Source organism: Pelophylax lessonae, assembly GCF_965119305.1.
Source record: "Pelophylax lessonae genome assembly, chromosome: 5".
Lineage (NCBI taxonomy): Eukaryota > Metazoa > Chordata > Amphibia > Anura > Ranidae > Pelophylax > Pelophylax lessonae.
Genome location: NC_138772.1, coordinates 72445883 through 72465667, shown reverse-complemented (window position 1 = coordinate 72465667; position 19785 = coordinate 72445883). Strand labels below are relative to the sequence as shown.

The 19785-nt window shown below is 38.2% G+C and overlaps 1 protein-coding gene across 1 annotated transcript in view; it reads left to right on the top strand.

Annotated features, from left to right (window-relative positions):
• The window catches only part of DNAJC1 (DnaJ heat shock protein family (Hsp40) member C1), a 245072-nt gene that overhangs the window by 90806 nt on the left and 134481 nt on the right, over window positions 1-19785 (top strand). The window contains exon 4 of the mRNA XM_082258350.1: window positions 11941-12106. Coding sequence (XP_082114476.1) covers window positions 11941-12106 — 166 coding nt within the window. The remainder of the gene's footprint in view (window positions 1-11940; window positions 12107-19785) is intronic.

Below are 19785 nucleotides of genomic sequence, written 5' to 3'. Positions count from 1 at the left end.
AGCCCCTGAACAGCAGTAAAATTTTAGGCTGTAAGCAGATCGACCTTAAGTGGCACTGATTTTGTCTTTGAGCACAATGCTAAAAAATGCCAAAAATAGATAACAACTGAGCATGTGCAGAGCAGGGTGAAACAGTGTATTACTGGATTTTAAACAGTATAGGCACTTATTATTATTATATATTTTTTTCAAATAACAATTTTTTTGATTATGTTGCTTTTGTTTAGAATATAGAGAGAAAACATTGAAAGACATGAGTACAATGTTCAAAGCAGGTATTTGGTGCCCAAAGGTATAATAGAAACCTTTGGAACAGCCATTGCAGTGGCTACTATCCTGCATGAGTATGTGTAGTCTCAACAAAACTCAAAGAAAAGTGAGATGAGGAAAGAAAGAAGCGAAAGAGAAGAAAAAGGCAGGAGTCCACGTTATAGCTCACCAAGAAGAAGGGCGAAAAGCGGGGGGAAGAGTTTCAGGGTTGGTCCTCCTGAAGATGCCATAGTTCCCAAACACAGTTGTGAGTTTCTCCACAGGGCCTCGGGATGAGGTGGGGAGCATTTTTCCCAGTGCAAGGCTACAAGGCAGTGCACAGCCGTAAGAATATGATTCAGCAAATTCCTTTGGGGTTTAGAGAGTTTAAGGGGGGTTTGTCCCAGGAGGAAAAATTTTGGTGACCATTCAATAGATAACCGAAATAGGTGACCCAGTACCTGTTGCACTGAGTGACAAGAAGGGGGGATCAGCGAGCAGGTCCAATATATATGGAGAAGAGTACCCCTATCCTTGAATCAACGCCAGCAATAATCAGAGCTAGTGGGATAGATAGCTTGCAGTACATCCAGTGTCAAGTACCAAAAATTGAGAATTTTATAGGTTTTTTCCTTTTAAAGAGTACATAAGGAACTCTTCGCTGCCTGAGACCAGATCATCTGCCGTGTCTTGAGGGGAATCTCCTCACCTAATAACTTCTCCCATCGAAGCATATACGAGTGTTTACCTCGATCTCGAATGGGACAAGAGTTCAGTATCTGGTATATATCTGAGATTAAGCCTTTCCTTGCAGTGCCCTCCAGGATCAGGCGTTCAAAAGATGAAAGCTGAAAATTGTAGGGTTGGGGTTATGGTTTGAGCATAATGGTGAAACTGCAAATATTAATAGAATACCCGGCGAGGCAGGTCAAATTGACTCTTAAGTTCATTGAATGGTAGCATTTTACGAGACCTAGGGTCCACCAAGTGTCCAAAATGGAATAGATTCCTTGACGCCCAGGGGTGGGACATCGGAAACGTAAGGCGGTCTTGCATCTTGGGGTTGTAGAGGAAGGAGGTCAAAAGTGAAGCTTCAGACCCAAGGCAGTACTGGCGGGCTAACACACGACAGTCTGACCTAAGTTGGGACATAGCCCCCAGCACTCGGCTTGGGTGTTTTTCCATTTCAGTCAATTTATTTTAGGAGCGCTGGTTGAACCAAGAAGGGACCGCACAAAGTTGGGTCGCTTGATGGTATTTAACCAAATTAGGGAATGCTAGTCCATCTTCCATTCAAGAAGCCATGAGCACCAAGCGGGGTATCCTATGCCAATTATATATTTTTAATGTTTTACATAGCTTTACTGGCAAAAGGGGCCAGCCTGACAATATCTAGCAGAACTTAATTTACTAACTAAAATATTACATGTAGCGGTGAACTTGATGGCTCTTTGGATAGAAAGTAATTCGTGTTCCGATTTTCTATGGATAGTGTCGCAACTTGAGATGAAAATTTTAATCACCAAGCATTCTCTGATTGGATGAGGTGGAGAGAGCGGCATCAAGGCCCTGCCTTTCCACCTCTTTAATCAGAGAATGCTTTGAATTCATTCAGATAATGCAGAGCTTTCTCTGAATGGCACCCATCGTCCTCTGTTCACACTGCATCAGGACTGTAGGCAAGTGGAGATCACTGGAGTAGTGGTACTTACTTCAGTGATTGCCAGCCGTCCAAGCTGGACCAATATAACTATGCAAAATGATACCATGCCTGGAATTCATCCTTAGTATTTAGCAGCAAATTCATTAAACCTTGGCAAACGAAAGGGTTACTTTAAAGTCACTGTTACGTCAGGGTCACTTTACCCTTACCCAACAGGTCATCTTTAAAAGAAGTGTGAATATACTTCCTTTTCTGGCTGCTTGTATATTGAAATGTCATCGCATCTCCACTCCTTGCTGCTGTAAGTATGACTGTCCAATCACTGGAAATTCTTGCTCCTCCCGCCAGCTCACGTGACTGCTGGCCAAGGTGGAAGCGATTATTCTACACATCCCGAGGTGTAGAATACCTGCAACATTTGGGAGCAGAAAAGCTGTGGATTTTCAGTACATGGGCTGCTGGGAAAGTAAGTATATTCATAATCCTTTTACAAATTACCTCTTCTGTAACAAATTACTTTGGGGTGACAGAGTCGCTTTAATAATAAAAATAATTAAGACGTTTTATTGTTTAAAAGATTCTATTTCTAGCTAAAGAAAGTTATTAATAATTTTTGTGATGTAAAATAATATGTAAAAATGATAAAAAGCATCTTAAAACGTATTTCAAAGTGGCAATTCAACCCAATGACTTCCTATCCTGGTTTTTGCTTATTAACATATAGAAAAGCTGACCCTCCCCTGCCCCCCAGACAAATGGCTTTATAAATGATGTATGTGTGTGTATGTATATTTTCATATATAATGGATGGGAGCTATTATACTTGCCAAATAGTTTGTATATCTGTCCAACCAATCTTGTGATTAACACGCCCTACCAGACTCTACTTTTCTCTGCTGTAGTTATGCCATACAGCTTGGTTACTTCCTTGCCCTCAACCCAGGGCCGGCCCTTCCATGGGTCCTGCTGGGTCCGTTGGACCCCAGCAGCACTTGCAGAAGGGCAGAAAATTGACTCCCAATTTTTTTTTCCAGCAGTTTTGTGTTTCATCAGTTTGCGGCGCGTTACGGGCGGCATTTCCCTATCTCATACTGCCGCCCATAATGCACACTGATGAGTATGAGGAGGCGGAACGTCTACTCCGGGGAACGTCCCTCACGTGATCGTTTTGTGCACAATGACGTCAGACATCAGCGCTCTCCATCTCACGCAGGGCAGGCTGGATTTTCTAGGACGGTGGGCGTGGCAGACACAGGAGTGACAGGAGGACTGAGGACAGGCAGTGGGTGTTTGGTGGACCAGTCCAGTGTAGAGTTATGGAAAAAGATAACAGTATATATAATATTTTCTAAATTGTATATTTACATAAAATAACGGATGTGGGGGCCTTTTGGGTTGACAAGATTTTTTTTTTTTGGGGGGCAGACTTTTTATTCTTGGATCCAGGCAGCACAATGTTTTGGGCCAACCCTGCCTCAACCCATGATTGAACTGGGAAGAAGCAGCAGCACACTTACGAGGTCATCTCTCTGTTCTCTCATACAGTCAGCATGCTTACTACCAGAACATGTACACTGCACTATACCTGAATACCTCTTATTGCTTTTCCTCCATCTCCCAGACTGTGTGTGTCTGTGCAAGGAATGAAAGGAGACAAACAAGTCAAGCTCAGGTGCTTATGCTACATGCATAAAATAAATAATTTTTAATGAATGCATTACTGTAATAAAGAATGTTACCCCGACATTTCACACTCCTGATGCATGTCTGTTGTACTTGAAAAATGTATGAAAGCGCCTCCTGTGCTCTTCGTATTGCTTCCTTTGCATGAATTACCTGGTGATCATGCCAGTACCCCTGCTTTCCTATTTCAACTGACCTCACTAGGCATGAGATCACATCCATACCAGCATGACTAGTTTTATGGCTGTGCTGGGAGGACAACCTATCTGTCCTCCAGTGGTCACATTTCTGCTGACACGACTCCCCCCTGCACAACTATTCAATGGGAAGACCAGTGTGCTGCTGTTTTTCATTCCCCACCTCTCTGAGCTTCGTGTGCAGCTAAGAACAGAGATTATGTACAGAGATTATGTGATCACTTCTCAAAAAAAAAAAAAAAAGTGTTTATAATGTTTTTTGTATGTGTACACAAATGTTTTGGCATTTATTACTAATTTAAACTGAATGGGTTGTTGTTCAAGGTAAGAGTTCTTCTATACTTAAATCAATGTTTGTTGTAGTAACATGGAGAACAGTTAAAATGGTGAAGCATTTATTTGGAAAGTTGCGCCCAGCAAGTTCTATTATATCTTATGGGAGAGTTCTTTTTCAGGAGTTCTGTGCATTCAACTATTTTCTTGCTGGGAAGCTGATAAACAGCTGGATTAGCATCTTGTTATCATTGAAATAATGGGTTTCTTTCTCCCGCTCTCAGTATTCTGTTAACGTTCCTTTAACCTTCTGCATTGCTGTGTATCAAACTGAGCCGTAGATAGGAGACAGCTTCCCTACTTAGCTAAATGTACTGTATGGGGTTATAAATGGAGATTTATAGAACATTGGTGGCTAAGTGGTTAACACCCTGTGCTTTGCAGCACATGGCCCTGGAATAAATTCTCACCAGGGACAATTATTGCATTAGAGATATAGTTAGTTAAGTTAATAAAAAAAAAAGGAAAAAGAGAATAAAACTGAATGTTTTCGGTAACCAAAAAAAAACATTTATGTGTTTTTTTTTTTTTGTGTATCTCTGCCTGATTAAAAAATAGACTACACTCTTTTATATCTACATATTTATAACTCTAGTTATTTCCTATGTACTGTATTAGCATTTACCATACAATATTTAACTCTGTAAACAGAGCTTACAGTGTATCCTTATCCCTTCCCAGGTGCATTTTGAAGGTGTCTTTTAATATCAATAATTATTGTATTTTCATTTTTTGTTACTTTCATGTGTACATTATGTATATTTTTAAACTTTACAATAATACAAGATTCTAAATGGCAAGATAAACATGTAACTCTGTTAACAGAGCTTACAGTATATCCTTCTCTCTTCCTAGATGCATTTCGAAGGTGTCTTTAATATCAACTATTCCTATATTTTAATTTTTCATTACTTTTGATGTGTATCTTTTATGTATATTTTTACTAAACCTTCCAATAAAACAAGTCTCAAAATGGCAAGGGTATAAGAAAAAAAAATGTCCTAGCATCTTTAATGAAAGCTGTCAGGAATAATTGGGAAGGAAATTGAGCGTGTATTTCATTGATACAGCTCATAGCACATAGGTATACAATGTGTTTCTGGTCAATTTGACCCTTTATGTGTTAACACTATCTCTGAAATACTCAACATCACCACCTTATTATGACCTAGTTGGCAAACATTGCCTGTCACAATAAAGTGTACCTGTCACTAAGAGACAGTGGGGAGCGCCTGAACCATTTGGTAGGCCGTACCATGATTTAACATGTAGGCCATGCCACAGCATATATCAAGAATTACTTTTTTTTGTTGTTGTATCAAATCCTGATTTCCTAACAATCCCATTGCAAAGATAGCTGAAAAAGGGCAGAATTCCAGTTGCTGTGAGCATTCCTTGTTTAGGTTTATTGATTTTGTGCAGAACTGGTCACCTTGTCACTGATTTTATAAAGAACTTTAAATGTTGCCATTGTACAGTAAACCTCCTGTACCTGATCAATGAAAACACAATAAATAAGAAACCTTGGCTGTTTCCATCATTTATTACATATATTCAGCCTGTCTATATACAGCAGGAACTTGTCACTTCAGAGGCATTAGACATACTAGGGCCTCTTGCCATTGTGCCATGTGAATCAATTGATTGCATTCTTAACATATTGTTCCAGTCCATACCTGCAACTCGGAAGCTTTCCTTTCATATTTATCATGGAGGAGACAGCAACATAAAGCTGTTTTTATTTTAAAATTTATATATTCAGTGTAGCAATCCAATCAAGACAAAGTCAACTTATTAATATCAACTTATAACCTGTCTGTATTCTTTTCTTTTAAATTGAAAAACACTGGATATCACTATATTTATTTTAATTTTGATTATTCTTTTTATTTACTACATTTTGCTCCCATTTTGATTCAGTAGCTCTTCTTCTTCTTTTTTTTTTTTTTTTTAACACTTACAATTTTAAAATGTATTCAATACAACACAAATATGCAATTCATACAAAAGTACAATGCGATTTTAAAATCTGACCAAAACCTTAATAGGATAAATTCAATGCATTTTTAAATTCTTCACAATTTATTAGTAGATTTAAATTTGTTTTGTGGACACCTTATAAGATCTCTAAATTCCATTTGTAATTATTATTGTAATAGATATACAGGCAGACACATAGCTTTATATCAATATTGTGTAATATTTTTAAGTGTATTGTCCTTAAGCCATTCTATTATATTTTGTCATTTTGTGTGCTTTCTGGCTTGCTTTCCCTACCTCCTATGCCAAAAGTGGGTTTTAATGGAGGCTATCTTCATTTAAAATGGACAGTTGTATAAGCCATGATGTTCATTGATAGTAAAATCAATGAGGAATTGATTGTAAGGATTAATCTTTGGAGGCTTTTGCTCAATCGTAAGTGTTCTCTTAAAGCATCTAATGCATTAAATGCATACCTAAAATAATCCTTGTGCTGCTAGAAAAGAAATCAAGATAAAAAGAAAGATATTTTATCATTTGAAAAGGGTCCTGTTTTAGACAATTTTTTTTTTAATTTTTTTTTTTTAGTATCAGTTATTTTTTTTTACATAAATACATTTACAATTTAAATACATAAATATCAGCCTTTTCCCCCTTCTCTCTCTCTCCTTCTCTCCAAATAACACTAGGTATCAATTTAATAATAAGTATGGAAGTAGCAACTGCATTTGTTGGTTTTAAATTGATTTACATGTCAAGACTGGCAGTTTAGCAGCTGTGCTATTATTTCTGGATTGGTCAATTTACTGCAGAAAAACCTACTATGGAGTTGCAGTGACCTGCATTACAATGTAGGCCCTATTTCTGTTACTGTAATTAGGCTTGCCACTAACTCAGAATATTTTTAATTAAAATATTTTGGTCAATGTGTTCCTCCAAATTAGGCCTTTCAGTGCTGATTTTAATTCTTGGCAGAGCGTGACCAGAATCCCCAATGACTGCGGCTCAGTTTAAGGTTAACAGGTTGTATGTGTCTTTAAAAAAATGTTGGTTGCCCGCTGTGCAAGGCTAAGTGTGCCCAGTTTATTCTCCTGTGTTCGGGGTCTCATTTAGGAAGAAGAATGCATCATTTTATATTTTATGTTTATTTATATAACATCAACGTATTCCACAGACCTTTACAAAGAATATTGATCCTCTTACAATCAGGGACTCCAAGCAACAAGTTTATCAGTCAATAAATTGTAAATGCCTTCTAGGAAATGCTTCAGTTGTGTTTTGATTAGATAGTCTACTTGATTAAACGTAAACGGAGTTTTCTTAAACCCAGTGTAAATGAATTTAGCATTCTTCTCTTCAAGGTTAGTCTGTGCTGTCCAACCCTCCACTTGTGCTCCCATGTGCCTGGGTGTGAACCCACAAACACAATAGCCTTTTGTAGGGAAAGTAGAAGATCCAACCCTTTATGTATCTTCCGAACATCTACCAATACTTGGCCGCTTTTTAGTAGGTTTGAATTGAGAAAATGAAATAATTGGTATCTATACTATACTATTGCAGATGAGTAGCATGGTAACTGGAGCAGATGAGATGCATTCTCTCCATCCTTTTATTATTAGGATTTTTGGTTTGGCTCCAGTGTTTCTTTGATCTCCACACCTGAGCAAAATTATAGTCTATTGTCCCTTGCCTTAGTCCTACAAACCATCAATCTATTGCCAGTAAAGGGCCGTACACACTTGACGAAATATCCTCCGATTTTTCTCTGTCTTCTCAGCGTTCATTACCGTTTTTAGTCGACAGTGCATAAATGTTCACGAAATTTCTCGTCCGATTTTTCTTTTTTTGGCACATTTGTTCCTAGACTTCCGGGTTGTCGGCAACTTCAGATCATGCGCGGTCTTTCGTATCTGATTTTTCACGGACGTACTGCATACACATTAAACGAAAATCGGTCGTCTGGGGACGGACAAAAAAGGTTTTGGTGTTTGTCCCTCCGTTTTTTTTCATTGAAAATGTCGGCATCGGCTACTGAAAGTCGTGTACACACTAGGCGAAAATCGGACGATTTCACATCGGGCGGGAATTTTCGGCAGATTTTCTACTAGTGTGTACCCTGCTTTAGGTAGAAGCCAGTTGATGTACCAGATTGTGATTAGACTGTGAGAGGAGACCAGAACAATTGGAGAGAACCCATGTAAACACAGGGAGGCCATACAGATTTATTGCACATAGTACTACTAATGGATGCAATGCAGGAGCCCAATGTAAAAAGGTGGCAGTGCGAACTGCTATGACTTCATGGTTTCTCATTGGATTGTGTTTATTACCTTGCACATACTGAATATATTCTACTTTATTACACCTGCATATCTCTATGATCTAGCTTTTGGAGTCAAAATACATTTGAGTTTTTTCATTGAAAACTACCTTGTTTAATAGATAATTATTTGCTGGCTTCTTCCATCAGATACAAGGATGGAAGTCTAAATCTCTTCCTCTGTGGGCTTATTAAACTGAATATATGGTTGGAATTGCAGGTTGAAGTTATGCCACCCACCATGTGTAACCTTTGATGTATGCAATTAAATTATGTGCTCGTGTTAAGGCTTTTTCCTTTTTTATCCCAACTATGATAGTAACCTTGCAAGCCTAAGAATATAGCTTACTCCAGACCAGAGTTTTTCAACCAGGATTCTGTGGAACCCTAGGGTTTCTCCAGAAGTTGCTAGGGGTTCCTTGAGCAATGAGAAATATTTGCCTCTCAGATAGGTTCCCACAGACACCACTGATCCTTTTATCTATCTGTAAGGGGGTAATTCTTCCCAGTGACCACAAGTGTAAGGAGCATTCTTCCCACTGTCCTTCACACTAATGTATTATGAGTTTTAGATATAGTAAATTTTAGCAGGGGTTCCCTAGGATTGGAAAGTTACTTAAAGGGTCCCTTTGTGTCGAAAAGGCTGGGGAAGGCTGCTCCAGACATAAACAGCTGGTAAAGCTGATGGTATTCTGGGCTAAAGAGAGCACACTACAGCCTGAAACTGGAAGAACTAGAACTTTCCCTGTTGCTAAATTAAAGTGATACTTAACACACACACTGTTTAATTTATATTGTCCCTTCTATTTCTGTATATGTATGATGGCACTGTAATTATTTTTAGAATAAAAAAACATCTACATACCTTTTTCCTGATCGATATACAGCTGTCACATGACCCAGCTCTTTCCCAGCCTGTCTGCAGGGAAACATAAGTAGGAAGAGCTTCGGTCCCTCTGCTGCTGGTCACATGTTCAAAATTAAAAAAACAGCCTTTTAAAAATAAATAGTTAATAAAAATATGTTTAATTGTCATACAAATATATATTTGAAATCATATCTTTATTACTTTTTGGCAATAACATGGTGTGGGTGGATCTCTGCCAGTCAAAGACTGTGTCACACCACTCCAGCCTGTGTCTTAAGAAAAAGAGGGAGGTGAAGCCTCTAATAATCTACATGTAAACTCCCTTCTCCGTTGTGTTTAGCTGGTTAGTGAGCGTAGAGGAGGAGGGAGGGAGTGGGCTGTCCTTTACCACCGTGTATACACCTACATGTTTAACTCTATAATCACATAGGCTGCTCAGATGTGATAGGGAGGAAACACCCAGCATAGAAATTCACTGTAAACTGAGCATTTGCAGAGTAACCACCGCAGCTTGAAAAACCCAGCTGAATTGGGGACAAGAACAGAAGGTGGAGATAGAAAGTAGAAGAATTACCCAGGTTTTTACAGAATACAGGAAACAAATCTCATAGTGACTGAGTATGAACAGCATGTAATACACCAATTGATAATTTTTTATGGTGTGGATTTAGTGACACTTGCAGGTTGCAGGATGACTTTCTTAGTATTTACAGCTGGCCAGACATAAGGTTGTTGGCATATATATCTACTACTTAGTGAGCTTCTTGTAAGCAGTGAAGCATAGTGCTGATATTCCTTTGGATTCGTTTAGAATATTCCAAGCTGCTGATTTTTTACGTGGTGCTGCTTTTAGGTGTTTGTTTCAAATGTTGTACAAAAGCACATTTACCAATTGTTTTAATGATGCAATTTGTTCCAAGTATGATCTACTTTGTAAGAAAAATATTAGACTGGTAATATTCATTCTGCAATGATAAAAATTTTGTGTAACCAATAACATTTTGAAATAGTTATTTCTCTGTATCAATTTTAATTTTATGAATGCATTTGCAGACAGCCAAGTGTGGAAAAAATATAAACGAATGCTATTTTCAAAAAGTGTTTTTTTTTTTTTCTGTAATATCTCTGTATTTGTATATGGGACCAAGCTAGTTTTTTTTTTTTCATTACATTTGCAGCATCTTCTTCCTTCTCAGTAGTACTGTAACGTGACTGCACTTTACTGCACATGCAACCGGTATATCTCGACTAGTTTAAAAGGGGAAAAAAATCACAACCTGTTTAGGATAGAATAAAAACTGCATTTGATTACATAATTTGACAGGTGATTATTTCTAAATATGTTTTCAGGCTTCTTTTTGGTGGATAAAATTATTTAGGTTTTTTGCTTTCAGTCTAGACCAGTAGATACAGTGTGGCCTTTTCTGAAAACGATCAGCTCAGTTTGTAAAGTTTGACAATTTTCAGAAGAATACTTTTTTAGGCTGACATTTTAATTGCCTATTTATCTCAAATCTTAATTTTACAAATATGCTATGCAGTGTTCACCAATAATGCGGATTTTGCAGAGCAAGGTGGGCACCCATCGCCACCATTTTCAAAGCCATACTGACTACTGAGACAAATATCAGTTGATTTAATAAATGCAAATAGACTGTGCAGTTGCACTCTATAAAAAGCAGTTGCTCCAGAGTTTAGTAAATTAGGGGATTCTCTGCCGACTTCTATCATCCAATCATGTGCAAGAAAAAATTATATATTTTTTTCTTCTTGTATGTGATTGGGTATTCTTTTCAAAGTGTAGCTTCACCTCATGTACTAAGCTGTGGAGCAACTGCACTTTACAGAGTTCCACTGCATGGGTGCTCAACCTGTGGCCCTCTAGCTGTTGCTAAACTACAAGTCACATCATGCCTCTGCCTTTGGGAGTCATGCTTGTACCTGTCAGCCTTGCAATGCCTCATGGGACTTGTAGTCGTGCAACAGCTAGAGAGACACAGGTCGAGCACCCATGGTGTACAGTCTGTTTGTCTTTAGTAAATCAACTCCATAGTCCCAGAGTGGTGGCAGATCACAGCAGTATCACAAATTGGCTTCCTTTTTAGCCATCACTGGGAAGGAAGAAGCAGCTTGTGTGGTCATGTGACCGCTAGTTTATCGCCTTATTTTTTAAAGCTGCCTAAACACCACTTTATACTAAAATATTGCAAAAAAGGCGCACAGCTGGCAGGCCAGTAAGCATGACAATACTGGTTTTTAAATCTGAGGTTTCAACTTTTAAAGTAACTACATTCACATATTGTAGTGTAAAAAAAAAAAACCCTTAAAAGGTATGCTTTCAGTTTAGACAAAAGAAGCAACGTGTCCAAATGCCAAATCTGTAATGCTCTTAACTGTCATTTGTAGCCGCTGTGTGATAACGTCCATCCACACGGGATAACGGTGTACAATACACTGCAGCCTTTTTTGTATTTGAATCCCTTAATTGGAGGATCTCAATCCCACTGTCATGTTCTGTTAACATTCATAACAACTGACACTTGTTTTTCCTTGTATTTGCTGTTGATTAATCCTCTCCTCTCACCGTGTTATTGATGTTTATTTCCTGGCTGTACACTGAAAGCTGCCAATCGTCTTGCTGTTGTAGGTACGATGATATCCTGGTTAATGGCCTCCCGGATTGGCGACAGCCTGTGTTCTATTACAGGCGGGTGAGGAAGATGAGCAATGCCGAGCTAGCATTGCTCCTGTTCATTATTTTCACAGTGGGCCATTATGCCGTGCTCTGGTCCATCTACCTGGAGAAGCAGCTGGTGAGTATTCATAAGAAATTGGAATTAAAAGAAATCATTATTTCTGGCTGTCACTTGGCATTATTACATTAAGGGTTTTTTTTTTCCAGAGGTGTTTTGCTATGTGCCATTCATTCATTCTAGAAAGCCATGGCTGGTGACCATGGTATACGCGTATATTTATTATTCATGTTTGTTTCTTTTTAAAATGAGCGTCACAAAATGTCTTAAAGAGCAACTGCTAAAGCACACTTATCCTCATACATGTAAAGTGTATCCTAAAGCAGTATTAAGTCATTAAAGTAAACATTTATTATAATGCAGCTTACCAATTTTTAGATGTGATGGCTGCATTAGTTTCCTTTTTTTAGGCTTTCTTCCTTTCTTTTTTTAATCTATTCAGCAAGTCTGTTGTTTTTTCACAGCACAAGATCTCTAGCAGAATCTATCAGTTTACATGGATGAATCAAACCTCCTAACACTGGCAAGAGTGATTGAATGATCAGCTTTTATTTCTTCATGCAAAACCTTTAGGCTCCATTCACACTTGGGCTGCGTTTCTGCCCGCAATCCCAAAACTCGCTGTAACCGCAAAACACAGGTTCAGGTGCCATTATTTTCAATGGCTCCTAAAATGTGGTGCGGTTTTGACGCAATTTTTTTTTAATGTGTGTGTGTGTGTGTATATATATATATATATATATATATATATATATATATATATATATATATTTTTTTTTTTTTTTTTTTCCCCTTGCTAAACCAGCTGACTTTTTGGGCAACAAGCTTCACGCGATGCAATTTGCCATGTTGCCCACTTAACATCCCCCCACCCAGACATTGCTGCTATTTGCTGTGCCCCCTGTGCTCATTCCTCCAGGGCTGTGTCGCACTAAGGCCTCATGATGCACACTTGAGCTAAAAAACGCCGCTTTTTCAGGCATTTGAGCTTTTTTTTTAACTCTGCTTTTAAATTCCCCCAGGGTAACTCATGTATCCATGCACACTATAGAACGGGTAAGCTGCAATAAAATAAATGATTTAAATTAATCATTTTAATACCGCTTTAACGCAAAAGCCAAAAAGTAGAATGTGTATGTGTGTATATGTGTGTGTGTGTGTGTATGTATGTATATATATATATATATATATATATATATATATATATATATATATACTGATCTTTTAAATGCATGGAATCGATCTCATTAATTAGTCAATCAGGATTAGATCAGTTCTACACGTCTTCCTTCTATGGCCCCTTTTACACTGGCTTTCTGATCAGGTCCGCCTTTTTTCAGGCGGACCTGATCGTATGCTCCATTTACCCCTATGGGGCAGCAGATGTCAGGGGTGATATGTCCGCTGACACCCACTGCTCTCCAATCTGATCCTGTCTGTGAAATCCAGACGGATGGAAACCCTATTTTCCATCCATCTGGAGGATCGGATCGGATGAAAACGGACAGGCAGTCCGTTTTTCATCTGATCTCCCATAGAGGAGAGCGGGGATCTGACAGGTCTGTCTCCGCAAAGTAAGCAGAGTCGGAGCTGTCACCTGCCTGCTAAGCGGGGATTGGCGGATCGATCCCCCACTGTGCAAAATGGAGTCCGCTGGGCGGAAAGCCCGTGTGAAAGGCATGTCGGATCCTCCACACATGAACAATCTATATCGTATCTGGCACCTATTATCCAAAAATATAAATAACAAATAGAATGAAATCATGAAAGAAATAATGCATATATACAGTGGGTACAGAAAGTATTCAGACCCCCTTAAATTTTTCACTCTTTGTTATATTGCAGCCATTTGCTAAAATCATTTAAGTTCATTCTTCTTCCTCATGAATGTACACATAGCACCCCATACTGACAGAAAAACACAGAATTGTTGACATTTCTGACATTGGCTGCAATATAACAAAGAGTGAAAAATTTAAGGGGGTCTGAATACTTTCCGTACCCATATACACATAATACCTACTAAATAAATAAATACAAATCAAAATCAGAATTTAACCATTTTGGGCTAATAGTATCTAAATGATGGATCCAGCTCACTTCTCATTTCTTTAAAAGGATTTATATTTAGAAGTGAGCTGGATCCATCGTTTAGATACTATTAGCCCAAAAGGGTTAAATTCTTATTTTGATTTGTATTTATTTATTTAGTAGGTATTATGTGTGTATATATATATATGCATTATTTCTTTCATGATTTTATTCTATTTGTTATTAATATTTTTATTTCTTTGTATGTTTTTGGATAATTGGTGCCAGATACGATATAGATTGTTCATGTGTGGAGAATCCGACATGCCTGTTGTGTTCTTTCATTTCACTCATAGACGGAAGACGTGTAGAACTGATCTAAACTTGACTGAATAATTAATGAGATTGATTCCATGTGTTTAAGATGAGTTGTGTGTGTGTGTGTGTGTGTGTGTGTGTATGTATATGTATATGTATGTGTATATATATATATATATATATATATATATATATATATATATATACACACACACACACACACGCTCTGAGTGAGGCTAAGGTTATTATGTATTTGGTTTGAAGAAGGGCACTACAGACAATAGCTCAAAACAGTTACCAGCAAATACATATGTAATTTTATACCTGGAATAAAATTACTTTTTGTGCAGCTACCCCCTGCTTTTTTAAATATATATAATATATATAAAATAGAACCACAGAGAATAGCGCACACACATATAAAAGGAGTTACTTTAAAATCTTACGAGGGTACTTAAAAACACCTGATCTTAATGCGTAAATATGGGGATTAGGTCACACCATATGGCCACACTATGCTTAAGCCCACTACTGCGTCAAAGTTCCCCATTTTCAGGGGGTCCTACACAGTCCATTAAATGAAAGATAAATCCCACTTCTCTTAACCATGGGAGATACTTACTCCTTACATGGGAGAAATGTGCTAGCTGCACAAATCACTTTGTTTGGTATATAGATTTTTATATATATATATATATATATATATATATATATTTTTTTTTTTTTTTTTTTTGCTGAACTAGCTGACTTTCAGTTAGTGTATACCGCGTTAACAATGTTTAAGTGTAAGATTTTTACTTCTAAAAATATAACCTGGTGCGGTAATATAAGAGCAAAAGAAAGCATGCAAACAAAGGCTTTTAGGTAGTTTAAGGCTCCATTCACACTGCTGCGACTTGTCAGGCGACTTGTCAGCCTGACAAGTCGCGGTCCCTCTGGGTCCATTGACTGGTACAGGACCTGTTCTAATAGGAGCGACACAAGTTGCTCCGACTTAGAAAAAGGGTCCTGTACTACTTCGGGGCGACCTGGAGGCGACTTGCATTGACTTCCATTATGTGAAGTCCGTGCAAGTCGCGCCGAAGTCGCGGTGCGCGGGACTTCACAGGTCGCCCCCAAAGTCGTGCAGGAGTCGTGCCGCTTCAGTGTGAATGCGGTCTTAAACAATTACTGTATTTTCTGGCGTATATGACTACTTTTGAACCTCAAAAAAATCCCCCAAAAATGGGGGGTCGTCTTATACGCCGAGTATAATATCTCCAAGGTAACCTAAGTAAGTATTACCGGTAGATGAAAATTAGGGGGGTCGTCTTATACGCCCAGTCGTCTTATACGCCGGAAAATACAGTAGTTCCAGTCTAATTTCTTAAATTTGTATCTTCTTAAACATTTTATCCATACAAGAAACGTATATCACAGTCAATGTAATTTTTACAATTCCAAATATAAAAGTAATCGGTTAAATGAGGCATGACTCAACATTACAATTTTGTGCCAACATCCCTCAAAGTAATATAGCAACAATCTGTTTTTGGGGGTATGCATGGGACTTTTCAGACACATCTATATATTTCAACACATACAATTAATACAAGAATAGGAGTGTGTATATATATATATATATATATATATATATATAGCATAAAATTATTTTCTGACATAATTTGTATTACAATTGTCCCCTATAAGAAGGTTCTTCATATTACCACACGATAATTCAAATCTCAAATAATTTTTTACTTTCTGCTTTAAAACATTACCAATAACAAAATGTAAAAAATCAAATTTCTTCCTCAATTTAGGCCAATCTGTATTCTGTATCCCCCCCCCCCCCCCCGAAAAAAAAAAAAAGATTGTTGCTAAAATACAGAAGTTGTGTGTTACAGCTATTGCATATATCACATAGGAAAAAAATATATTTAAACAATAAAAACCACATAGAGCACAATGACAAAGGGGGCACAATGGGGAGGTTATCTCTGTTTCAAATACTTGGGTTCGCTAATAGTGTTGTGGCCCTTGCAGGGTGTGCTGTTACATCTATTATTCCAATCCTTTTTTTTTTTTTTAGGGATAATAAAAAAGAAAGTACAAAGCAAGGAGAAACCCAATGCCCTAAGGTTATCATGTAGGTATAATATAACTTACATTGACAATGTTTAGAAAAAATTAGCAAATAAATAGGTCACACATATATATGGGAACCAATGTCCCTCTAACTTATTCCCATTGGTGCAAGGGATAAACTGCAACCATCATGGTGAATGCAGAACATGTCAAACTATTAGGAAAATGTAGTATGTAATTTCCTGGGAATATAATCCTATCAGCAGTCCGGTACTAGGCTTGAGTACATCAAAAAAAGAAAAATAAGATTTGGGAAGAAAAGGCAAGCAAAAGGAGAAAAGAAAGAGAGAGACATTGAATAGAATAGGGTCAGTTAAGGCCCCACTAAAGGACTAATAAGTGTTGAATCCACGGATCCCACATTTTGTCAGATTTTGTTATAGTATTATGAAGCGTGCAGGTAAGTTTTGTCATTAACCATGATCCAATTCAGTTTACTTTTAACGTTATCAGGTGGTACAGTATTACAAATCGTTTCCAATGTTTAGCAATAGTGATCCTCGCTGCCAGGAACATATGGAGGATCAGTTTTGTTGATTTTTTGGGACCTCCTCAGGCGGTTTCAGAAAAAGAGCTTTTTCAGGGAATCTACGAATATTAACTTCTGTCACTGAATTAATGAAATTGAACATCCAAATCCAAAATCTAGACACTATGGAGCATTGCCACCAAATGTGGCACATGATTCCCAATTGTCCGCAGCACTGAAAACAGGTAGGTGATGCGGTAGATAGTGCATTGTTGCAAGTTGTGTGGGGATCAGGTTCCACCAGGCTGCTACATCTAAGTATCTCAGTGTGTATACAGTATAATTTACATGTTTTTACTGTAAAATAGGATCTGAGTTTTCTCCAGTACTGATTTACAGCAATCTGAGTTCCAAAATGTAGCAGCTCGCCAAGGTATCGTAGAAAGTTCCAAAATCTGCATTTTGTAGGATGGCAATCTCTTCGATTAGACATTAAAGTAGAACTAGAACATGAAATGAATTGCCCTAAGGCACATACTCAACCACTCGCAAAAAATTGTGTCACAATTTAAAAAGTCCACTATGTAAAAGCATGAAGTGGCAGGAGATAAGCAGCTATCAAGGGAAACAAATGATTGAAATAAATTGCTATGCAGTAGAAACTGGGTGAAGAATACCAATGAAGGCATCACTAGTGATCGGCAGCTCCAGGTGAATTAGTTTAGGGAAAGATCCATGGAAGGGTGCACACAAATAGCCAGGGCGCTGGATCAATAAAAATGTCAAAGTTTATTAAAACATCACTGTAAGACTTGCATAACAGTCTCTAGGAAGCCCTTCAGAGGTGAAAATTGTGAAGTTGTAAACAGCAGACACAAAGCAGGAACCGCTGAGCTAGATGGCAGTATGCCACATTGCTGTGGATCAAGACGTTGTCAGCATATGCACTGAGCCCACTTCCAGGCTTGGTGAGATCGATGCTGCAAACTAGGAGGGACTCACAGGGACTCAGAAGAGCAAGGTGAGTGGGGGATCCACTTAAAAGCAGTGTGAGGTATAGGACCACTGGGCTAGGAGATGCTTGTCAGACTTCCATGGGTGCAGACCGCTGTCAGCGTGTGAGGCTTCCCTCCGGACAGTTGTAAGAGACCAAAGTCAGTGGATTGAGTGGGCTGACGAACATGTTTCAGGGCCCCGCCCCTTTGTCAACGTCATCTAAAGTTATCGAAGTAGAACTATGGGCAAACCGTTTTTTACATTTTGGATAGAGTAAGGGAGGGTTATAACCTTTCAGATTTTTTTCCCATCTGAGTCCCAATGGGGAGATCTTCCTTTACTGTCTGTCCTATAGCCAAAACAGGAAGTGAGAGAAAATCCCTACAAATTAAGAAAATCCCTTTGGGTGCCCGGGTCACCAGACCTAGTGTCCCCATTGGAAGATTTCCCCTCTATTAATTTTCTGGGGACATCCCAAAACTTGGGATTTTCTTTCACTTTCAATGATAATGGTAAACATGACAAATAGAGAGAGTGACTCTCCCTAATGAGGACACTATAAATAGACAACAATAAAACCTAATAGGTAAGGTTGCTCTGATATTGTTTTACTGACGAGTATGAACTGTACGGCGAGTATAAAATAAATGGGCTCAAAGCGCACTGCAGGGTATCCAATGCGATTTGAACAGGAATGTGATGCAAATCACATGTGGTTTCCCGCACCGCTCTTGTGTGAGCCCAGGCTAAGTCAAACAAGCCTGAGTTTTCACAGAAGCGGTGCGGGAAACCGCATGTGATTCACATCACATTCCTGTTCAAATCGCATGCGATTCTTTGCAGTGCGATTTGAGCCCATTCATTTTGTACTCGCCGTACAGTTCGTACTCGTCGGTAAAAAAACTATATCCGAGCAACCTTACCTATTAGGTTTTATTGTGGTGTAGTTATAGTGTCCTCATTAGGGAGAGTCACCCTCTCTATTTGTCATGTATGGGCTCAAATTGTACCGGAAAGTATTGGCTAGGTATCAGAACATTTGCACGATTTACAAGTACTGGTACAAATGCTTAGTATCAGCACCGATTTTCCTTTATTTATACTTTAATGTCTTATTTTTTTTATTTATGAGTGTACAGTTAAAGGACCATTCATTTAATGAATGGCTTGGCCCGAGCCTGCGATGGTTGCCAGCATTACCCAATATTTCACACTTGCTACTTCATCTAAATTTATTTTGGATGCCTTTCAAATCACACTTTTTATTAGACTCCATTAACATTTTTACACTTGCTCTTGTTTCTGGGTAACTTTCCAAAATATGTTGGTATAGGAAGTTTTTGTATTATTGATAACTTAATCTGGCAACCTCTGTAATGTTTTTAATGGGGATGTCACTATTTTCTTCAAATCGTATTAGCATGAAGACAAGTTATAATGGTTTGTGATTAGTTTTCTTTTTCTTTTCTTTTCATATGTCTAAGTTACAAACTGTTTTACATTTTTTTATTTGGATAACATTTTATTTTATACGTTGGGCTAGTGCTTCCACTTGCTTAACGTATAAAATTCAAAATACTAACCAAAACGTACAAAACCATCCCTAACATCACCCCCAGCTACATCACCATCCGCATCTGCAGATCTCGCCCAAATTGTTCTCTCCGCTCCTCCCAGGCTCTCTAGCTCCCTTGTTACATCCTCCCACGCTTGCCTCTAGAACTTTTCCAGAACCTCTCCCACGCTCTGGTGCTCCCTGCCCTATTATGTCCCTGTCCACCTTCAGACGATCCTTAAA